The sequence below is a fragment of the Empidonax traillii genome, unplaced genomic scaffold, assembly GCF_003031625.1.
Source record: "Empidonax traillii isolate 1590-97213 ecotype Southwest subspecies unplaced genomic scaffold, ASM303162v1 scaffold157:size2224338, whole genome shotgun sequence".
Lineage (NCBI taxonomy): Eukaryota > Metazoa > Chordata > Aves > Passeriformes > Tyrannidae > Empidonax > Empidonax traillii.
Genome location: NW_020955350.1, coordinates 2035087 through 2045337, shown reverse-complemented (window position 1 = coordinate 2045337; position 10251 = coordinate 2035087). Strand labels below are relative to the sequence as shown.

General features: G+C 38.7%; 1 protein-coding gene across 1 annotated transcript in view; it reads left to right on the top strand.

Moving 5' to 3' along the window:
* SLC30A8 (solute carrier family 30 member 8) overlaps nucleotides 1–4449 on the top strand; it is a 22830-nt gene extending 18381 nt beyond the window's left edge. The window contains 3 exon segments of the mRNA XM_027884931.1: nucleotides 381–508; nucleotides 2702–2836; nucleotides 4304–4449. Coding sequence (XP_027740732.1) covers nucleotides 381–508; nucleotides 2702–2836; nucleotides 4304–4449 — 409 coding nt within the window.
* The last annotated feature ends 5802 nt before the right edge of the window (nucleotides 4450–10251 follow it).

The window sequence follows — 10251 nt, the reverse complement described above, 5'->3', positions numbered from 1 at the left end:
CTTATCATCTTCTTTAAGGTTAGTTTTATTAGTTCACTCGCCTTCCTCGAAATTAAGGATAAGTGTTACTTTCACAGCATTGTGACACTGGGTAGTATGTAAATATTTCCTCTGTCTTAATGATATACATTGTAATTTAGTCAAAGAGAACTATATTTGGGAACTGAAATGACTGTTGAGAGTGTAACACTTGCCTATTAGTGTTCCAAGAGGATGCTTCAGTGTCTCTCCCTGCTATCTGTAGCACCTTCATTCCCTGTCCTGAGGTTCCCTTGCAAAGGAGGCCAGCACTCATTCTGTACTAGATGAATTGAATATATCAGTCTTTGATATTAACTAATTAAAAATTACAATAACCAACAAAAATGAAATTAACAAAGTGATGTGTTCATATTTTTCTAGCCAGAATACAAAATAGCTGACCCAATCTGCACATTTGTGTTTTCCATCTTTGTTTTGGCAACTACCATCACCATTTTAAGGGATATTTTGATTGTGCTAATGGAAGGTAGGACCTGATTCCAGAATCAATAAACTTATATTTTTTAGTTTGTTTTTTCTCTCTTTTTCTCCATAATGCTTATATATGCTAATTCTGATCATACTTTGAACCTGCTTACAATTTTAATCTAAAATATTTTCTGCTATTACTCTAGGTTTATCCATATGCTAGTTTTGCTAATGAACTCTGAGTTGCTTTTGTCTGTCGTATGTGTAGCATTGCTTTGTATCACCCTTTTGGCATATGAATTTCCTTTACCTGTGTGAAATAGAAGTCTTTGTAAAAAAAAAAAAAAAAAAAAAAAAAAAAAAAAAAAAAAAAAAAAAAAAAAAAAAAAAAAAGACTGTGCCTTGAACTATTTCTGTTAAATAGATTGAGTGCAAGAGGCAAAAGTTTAAAAGATTTTCAGTGACACCAGTCCAGAAAAGCAAGCTGTTGGGCCTTTCCACTCATGTTCAAGTGCACTGGAATAAGCAATTCTCAGTACATCAACTGCAAGAAGAACTAGGCTTAACAATATTTAATCCTGACAGCTATGGACCTGAACATTTGATTTTTAAGTCCAAATGACTCGAGCATTCACAGAGGCATGTTTTTGCCTTCCTCACACTGAATGATATAATGCAACCTCTTTCTCAGCTATGAAAACATAAGGATTAAAGGGAAAAGTAGCTCTAATGGTGCTGGTTTTGAATGGATACTCAGTGTGACTGTCTGCACGGCTATTTACTTCTCTCTTTCACTTTGCACCTTCTTCTGTTTCAAGAAATAATTTTCTAATACTGTTCTACAGTAAAGCTTCACTCTAGGGTTGTTTTGCTTTCAGTGATTGTGAGATAGAGATACATCCATATAGAAGTGTACCTAGACAAGAGTGCATCAACTGGCTGTACTCTGGCTGTCAAAAAATCAGAAGATGTCTTCATTACTGAAAAAAAAATCAAACCATCAGGAAGGTCTGGCAAACTCTGACACTCAGGAGTCTCTTTCTCAGAGCAGTGACTCCCACCTTCCGTCAGCAGTGCTGATATGCCAAAATCACAGTGCTGTGTTCCCCCTGCAGCAAGCCCTTTTACACTGTCCTCCTGGAGGGGGCTCTGAAGCCAGACTCCTGTCTCCTAAATAGCATTCTGCCCAGAATTTTCTGAAGAGAAATTGGATGTTGGAGCTGGTGTTGGAGGTGGCTCTTATCTCATGGATCCAGCCTTGTCCCACGTTGTGAGCTCCACAGCCCCTGTGACTGACTGTGTCACGTAGGCACTGATTGTCCATGGTTTTCTCTAAAAGAGCATGAGCATGTCAGCATCATAATCTATTAAGTCAGTACTCCATATAGCATATCACTGTTGTAATAAATGGATAGGACAAAGCATACAACAGTGAGGTCATTGAGAATTACACATAAGTATCAGTTAAGATTTAAAAGACAAAATTAACCACTACTGTGCTCATGATTATTATACTTCATAACTGGTGGAATTAAAAATGTTTTTCAGTTTACTGATCCAAGTGGATCATGATGAGCATCCTAGCTCATAGCTGCTCGCGTGCATTTGCAAATTCCCAGGCCTTACTCTAGGGATGATGTGAAGTTAAACTTCTTATTCAAATTTGGATTTAGATTAAACTCTGAATTTCACGTTGCAACTCATCCCGTCACAATTGTCCTCACTCTGAATGAGGGTCACCACCATCATGTATTGTAAGAAGGCTTGTCTAGGAAAAAAAAATCACTAGCTACTCAATAACTAGACCTGGGATTTAATCTCATTTAAGATTCCTGAGTCAAACCATTTCAATCTTTACGTTCATCTTTCTTTCTCTGCTAAATAGATGCTTCTCTATTGTGTAAATGTATTGAGGACAAAATGCCCTAGAGGTGTTCAAGTGATGCCATAGAATCTGCACTCACAAAATATGTTGGTGCAAAACTAGGGCATGTTCTGGCTAAATAGCTCACCCTATGTAAACAGAACCCTCAGGGTATCTCCTAAAACATGCATGAGTCTCAACCTTCCATGGACAAGTATATAACAAGGGGTAGAATTAAATAGCACAGTGAACTCTGAAATAGATGGACTTTTCAAAGCATTAAATATTTTTATAAAAATCATACATCTAAGTGAAAAAAGGCTCATGATGCATTTTCCTCCATCAATCATCATTTCAATCCCTTAAAATATTATTTTTCCTTTTCAGGAACATCAAAAGGATTTACTTATGATGAAGTGAAAGCAAGGATTTTAGCAGTTGAGAAGGTGGAGTCTATTCACAACCTTCATCTTTGGTCTCTGACAATGAATCAAACTGCTCTGTCTGCTCACATTGCCACAGGTCAGTAAATTTTTGTAAGCAGAGAGTAAGTATTCAACTGCTGTCTAGTAAAGGTCAGTCTTTCCTGATTTGGATCAAACTGACTGTATATCAGTTACTTGTTAAAAATTGTCATGATTTTGTTGGAAAAAATAAAAACAACAACAATAACAAGAAAAGTTCTCAAATTCTCTTCCCTGAAATCTTGCCAAAACAACAGGGATCTCTGCTTAGCCCAGTGATGAACGTTGAGAGTGGATAGGGAGGGGAACTCCAGGCTAGAGGTCTTTCCCTTTTACCCCTAGTCCTGGAGGGGGAGGTGCTCCCTTCCTCCTCACCCCCGCCATGTGCCCACAGAGACCACAGGAGAAGGGCAGCAGCAGGGAGAGAGGCAGAGAGAGTTTATTGTTCTGGGTAGCGACTTAAATACCTCTTGAGGGGATTACAAACTGACCATTGGGGGTTCAGGAGGTCTTACAACTAGCCAATTACAATAAGGGGTTAACAACCAATAGATAAGCTTTCAGTTTTCTCTCAGACACTCCAATGGTATGGATAAGAGTGAGGAACCTTGGGAAGAAGAAAGGTGAGTTTACACAAAGAGTTACAAAGCCATTTTGGAAGCATGTTCACTTTAAACCACATTAAAAATTCTCTATCCTTTTATATATTGCAAAACTACCCCAACAGCCCAAAACTTGAAAACTACAGAGGCTGTGAAGCAAGGAAGTAAACCACAAGATATTTTAAATAAATTAGAAGAATTAGGCTCAGACTGGATTTTTTTTCAAAATATCAAATAGATTTTGGGGTGGATTTGTCAAACTTGAAAACTGTTGATCCCTATAACAAAAACTTATAGGGCAAATCTGCATTGCAGATGCATCTCTAATCATAAAACAATCTTTAAACATAGTTTGGAATGTAGAGAAAACTCCATGGGAACAGTTAATATTTTAAAATATTTTTTAAACTGTAATTCTTGTCCGAGTTGACAAATTGTGCACTACACAGATCAATTTTCTCATCTGTATGTTTGCTTTGTATATATTAAGATCTATTTAACAAAAAAAAATCCACCTGCATTTAGCCAAGGACAGGTTCGGAAGTGAGGTCCTCCATGATGTCCCCACTTCCCAAAAACAGAGGGTCTATCAGCCACCCAAATCACTTGGCACTGCTGCTACCCTTGTGACTGGATAAACTAATCTTTATTAAGCATTTCTGGTTTCCTCCAGTCTTCTGCCAGACTGAATTTCTCTGGTGATTACTCTTAGCTTAGCTCTTGCCAAAAGTTGCGTATTCCAACCACATTTGAATGAACAATCTTTTGCTGACATGGAGGTTCTTGAAAGAAGGATAAAAAGGACAAGAAACACTTCTCAAACAAGCTTCTTGGTACAAGTTTCTGTCAGTAAACACTTACTCTTCTTTAAAGTATTATAAAAATGTATGTGTTTTGATTATTTTTCCGCTTGCTATCTATAGCAGACACAACGGACAGCCAGAAGATTTTGAGAGATGTTACCCAAGCCCTGTTTGAGCACTACAGCTTCCACTCCATCACTATTCAGATTGAATCAGGAGAGGATCAGAAACAAGACTGTATCTTCTGTCAAGAGCCCAGAGACTAAAGGGAGCAGGACTCTGTGCCAAATAATGATTACCCCTCTTGCAGGTCAATGGAGACTATCTGTGCTGGTTGTATGTAACTGATTAACAACAAATGGCAATTAACTGGCATAACAAGCCCAGTGCATGGTCCTTTCATTATTGGTATCATCTACCATGAGAGAACATGTATTGGATCCATCCATCAGCCAGATTGCCTGTCCATCAGCAGTTTCTTTCAATTACAAGAGAAATTTCTAAATTATTCTTGACTAGAGCAGCATATTGGCACTAAACAACACTTAAGAGTGGCTGTTTGTAATTACAGGTAACAAAAAACTAATCAACCTTCAAATTACCAACAGACCGATTATCACAAAGCATAATGAAATGTTCTTTTGGTGTTAACAAAGCTCAACACTCAGGATGAAAGAGAAAAATTAAATTACCACAAGGGATGAAGGGATCTGGGAAAGAAAGTGATGGTGGCTTGTGCTTTCCCTGCCTTTCGGCAGACACTCCTCTTCCTGATACATACAAGTATCAGATGTGTACCATACTCTGCATCATGGATCACAAGAGAATTTACTCCATTCACATCTGGCAAATAGCTCTTCGGTTTTTTAGCTAGCCCTGTTTATCTTTCATCTAGCCCTCAGGCAAACTCTTTTCTGCCAGACATAAGCAATATTCTCTACTATGGAGACAACCCATGGCTCACATAGCACTGCATCATGATGAGTTACGACAGGAGATTTGAGGTGGACTTTTGCATGTCCGTGTCACAAGGTACCACTGAGTCGGGACAATAAAATAGACGAGGTGCTCCTGAAAAATGAAAAAACAATTAGGGCAAGGGAAGAATGGGGCCCATTCTGAACATTCTGTCAAGTGTCATAGATCATAGTACAGCCTGTGGGGTGCTACCCAGTAATACTACATCCTGAAGTTAAAAATACCTTTGGCATATCACACAGCCGTTCACTGTAAAGGGAAGAGAAGCATTTCTCCTTCTGGTAGCTAATTTCCACATTTCCTAACAGGATATGTGTTGTGGGTTAGGAATGGTATTCCCCAATTTAGTGTTCCTACCAAAACACTCCAAACCGTGAGCTGCTCGCTCACTCCCACATTTCCCTTCCCCCTCCCCTGCAGCAGGATGGGGAGGAGAATTGGAGGCACAAAAGGTAAAGATTATGGGTTGAGATAAGAACAATTTACTGGAAACAGCAATGAAATAAGAAAATAAATAGTAGCAGTAACATATTATTAGTGACAGAGTGTAAAGAGGTGAACCACTCCCGAGCAAGTGCTCACTATTACACCATATGGAGACCTCCAACAATACCCCACCGTGCCACTACACTACGTGACCCGTACGGAACCCCTGTCCCTGGAAAATGTTTTGTGGTGGTGTTTTGATGTCAGGTGGTATAGAATAACCTCTGTGTCTTAACCATGCCACCTCTTGGCTACTGCAAAAATCAACCCTGTCTTGGCCAAAACCAGGGCAATGTGTTAAATTTTCCTCCTTTTCATGCCTGGCAATGGTTATGGCAAAACTTTGAACAGAGTCAGGTCTTGCTCCAGTGCCTCTATTTTTGCCCAAGCAACTGAATTAAACTCTTACCTATCAGCAAAAGCAAGGGTTGCACTTCAAAATGTATGCTCCAATGCTTCAAAAAACAACTTCAATTCTGCCCCTGTTGATAATAATGCAGTTTTGTTTTCCATGCAGAACTGACCTAATGTTTTGCTACTCAACAATCTTCTCTCCAACAGCTGTATGGCTCACCTTACTAACAGGTTTGTTAGAACAAAATAAATTATGTCATATCAAGTGTTACTGAGTTTCTAGACTGACAGGTGGAAGGACCACTGTGTTATTGAGGTATAAAGAGGCCTTGCTTTTTAGGGAATTAAGTTTTATTTACAATAGGTTCATATTAATTTTCTATTTTATTATCTTAAGGAGATTAGAATTTATTATTGGGGCTTTTGGCTACACATAACACATAACTATGTGATGATGGATTGATGTATTAAGCTGGCATTTGTTACCGGGTAGGGGGAACAAGAAATTACTCTGCTTTGCGGAAGATCTTAGTCAGGTAAACCTCCCACTGAAATCAGATGAGATATTAAAGCAAAACACCCACTAAGAATCTCATGAGTATCTCATTATTTACCAGCTTGAAAGAACTGAGGCCACAGCAGTGGTATTCAGTACAAGGATAAAGACAATTATTGCCCTTCACAGCTGAAACTCTAGAAGATAAGGCACAGATAAATCAAAGCACAGTAAGAAATTCTAAATGGAGAAGTTAACTTGTATTTTGGCCAGTTTCTCTTCTGGTATAATTTAGCGTAGTTACCTCCTACCTAAGGCAACTCAGCTGTACTTGTTAGGTAACCTGAATATTCTTTTCATTAGTTAGGGAGAACAAGTTAATAGTGTGACCTTCATATGAAAAAAACTATCTTTCCAAATGTCTGAAATAAAATGAGGACACAGACCTGGATATAATAGTGACTTCTGCAGCACAGTTTTATGGTCAAGGATGACATAAAAGATAATAAGTGGGTGACAAGAATGTCCATATAGGACACAGATTCAGATCTGAGATTTGGGTCAGGATAGAGAAAAAGACAAGAATTTTAAGAGCAATAGAGGATCTTGGAGAAAATTTGAACAGAAAAGTGATAAGGTTCACCAAGAAAGTCATGCTGAGTGGTAGAGCTGTGAAAAGGCTGGGTGGAAGCAACACAAGAGCAACTGGAAAAAAGAAGATGCAGTAGTCAGCACCAGGACTGCTGAGGCTATCATGCAAATTAATTGAAAGGATGGGAAAGTGTTTTATTACGTTTTGGAAACAGGAGCCATGAAATCTAGAGATACAAGGAAAGAAGGAGTTAATTCAAAATAATGATACTTTATTACAAAAAGCAGGGGAAAGTTGTAGAAAAGGTTTAAGAGAGGGCTGAGGCAGCAACTTCCATCCACAGTAATGTAACCTGGGTATGTGAGGAGTAAAGATCAGGGCAGGAATGGGGAGGCAGAGGAGAAGTCTGGGTTTGTTAACAGCAGTAGATGTATTTCAAGCAAAAGAATTTAACCACATATCTTTAGCAAAATCTAGAGACCTATGGGAATTTTACCTAAAAATGATAGATTGAAGATGAATTTAGAGCAAATATTTACCTGTAGTTATGAATGGTGCTATAAGGAGATGAATCTTTAATGCTCCTGCTATGTATATGAATGTAAAATGTATGTTTGTTCTTCATTCATGTCTAGTTTGATCTCAGAGATATTATCTTGAGACAAGGTTGTTTTCAGAATACTGTCTGACTGGCTGAGAAGGATTTCTGCAGAAATGCTACTGCGATATACAGAGGCTGAGAAGTCAAGAGACAATTTCTACACCTGTCTGCTTTTATTAACTTTTCATCCTTTTGATTGTCTGAAAAATAACTACAAGAAAGCTGACCAAAAATTGCTATCTCTAAATCATTCTTAGGATGACTGTGAAATGGAAAAGGGTTTGTCATATAAGTGGTCTGTTTTCGATGCCTGACTGTTTTTTGATGTAGTTCAGTTCATATGGACAAGTACATGTCTTTACTGGGTAGACCCTACTGAAATTTTATAAACATAAGTATATTAGTTTTCCTCTAAATTTTAAAGTAGTTATTTTGCAGCTTGTAAATTATATATTTGTCTGATCCCCTAAAAGTACTCTCTTTTTCACTTTTCACAAGGATAAGAAGTTTGTAGAAAGTCAAGATTTTTTGGAGTAGAAATTATGAAATGAAAAAATGCAAAACTTTCCTCATTCAGCACTGACAAAGAGTCTAAGTGCCAGTAGTGTGCTGAGATGACCATCAAACAATGACAGAGTATTTATAATTATTTGAACTGTGAACAGTTAAGGCACAACAAATCTGTCATTAACACATATGGAATGGTCTCTTACTCTACCTAAAGTCATAGACATAATTCTGTATTCTCCTGTCTGAGATGTGATTATGAGAATTGCATTTGAAATCGAGGATTATATTACCCACTTAATGTGAGAAATCACAACAATAATTCATCATCTCTGGAGGAAAGCAAACAGATATCCCTGCCCATGGCAGCAAATAGTGGCCTAAGCAACAAGGACTGTGTATGTCTGCAATATGATTCTTTCCAATGTCAAGAGGTTATATCTGTTTTTGCTCTAAACACTTTTTCCTCAATTAGAAAAGCTAGTATGCCCTAACATACCTTCCCCAGTGCCTTCCCCTCAGCCATAGCAGATGTGTTCTCCTTCCTTTTTTCATCCTCTTTGACTATTGTTCCCTTCTTCTTTGCTCTTATATTTTTCCCCACTTGGTTTTTTTCATCAGTGCTCTACTACCTGCCTATTCAAATTTCAATGCCAGCATTTCCTTACACATTGTTACATATCATTTCTGCTTATAGCCCTTCCCATTCCTCTTCATCCTGTGTGTTAGATAAAAGCTCCTCAGAAAAAAACTACCTTTTGCTCCATGTTTGTTGAAAACATTGCATAATGCACCATCTTTTTTCATAACAGGGACTTAAAACCAAAGAGAAACAGCCATTCCAGTCATCATATATTAGTCCATGTCAAGTACCCATATGTACTTACTTTGTACTAAAGTAATTTAGAACTTTTGTCACCAAAAAATTATCTGAGCTATCTCCAGCTTATGGTACTCTTTCATGTTCTCAAGCTTTCTGACAATCTCTTCCAGCTAAGAAAAATAAAATCCTTTCTCACCTGAGTACACACAGTTTAAACAAGAAAGGAATTAAAGACATCCTGTTGCTTAACTGCCTCCTTCAACTTCTCTCTGCTCGGAGTTTGTGTCAGACAATCAGTGTCTAGCAAGAGTGCACTGCAGCAAAGGAAGCTTTGGATAGCATCCTGGTGGGAACAGTGTCTGGAACGGGAGCACAACAGAGGGGTTATTACCTGGTTCCTAGTGAACATTCACAATTTTCCATCCCAGGTGCTATGTTGAGAGACACGCCTGCTTTTCACTTCAGTCTCAGGGTTTGACTTTTGATTTTTGAAAAAAGGATGAAAAGAAATGAATGAACAGAAGCTAGAAGGGTTGCATTGTGAAACATTCCTGGTGGCAGCAGAGACATTTTACCCCATAGCTCGCACTCTAACAGCAGGGCTCTGTAGCTTTGCCTTCCAAACTGCACTGCCACATGTTCTGTCATACTGTGCTGTCTCTCCTTACCACACACCAAAGAAACTGTCATGGCATGTAATGAAAGCTGTCCTCCTGGGACACGTGCCACATGACTCCTTGCATGGTACAGCTATGGGCACCCTTCCTGAATTGCAAGGGCAGAACCACCATCTAGGCTTTGGTGAAGCACTGACTTCTTTTTTCCTACTGTGTCGTTATATTCTGTACTAATTTTCTTCCTGGAGACTGAAGCTGAGTGGAACAGTTTGTGTACCTTCTGTCTAAATAAGAAAGAATAGGAATTCATGAATCATGGCACAACCTGCTAATCCACAGAGGCATAAGGCACTACGGGCTAGCTCCTGGTCTAGGCATTAATTCTGATGTCAAAATGCTTGGGACTGGTGTGCAACCTGGATCTTTAACTTTTGGCTCCTGCCCTGCTTTCTCATTTGCTGACAGGCAGGTGTTATCAGAGCTTTGAAGGACATGCTGTGCTTTGAAGGGTGTGGTGCACTTTGAAGGATGTGGTGTGCTTTGAAGGAGCATCAGAATCTGCTGATGAGCTTGTGAGGATGTCACATCCAGCTCTCCTCTGCCATAGAGACAGT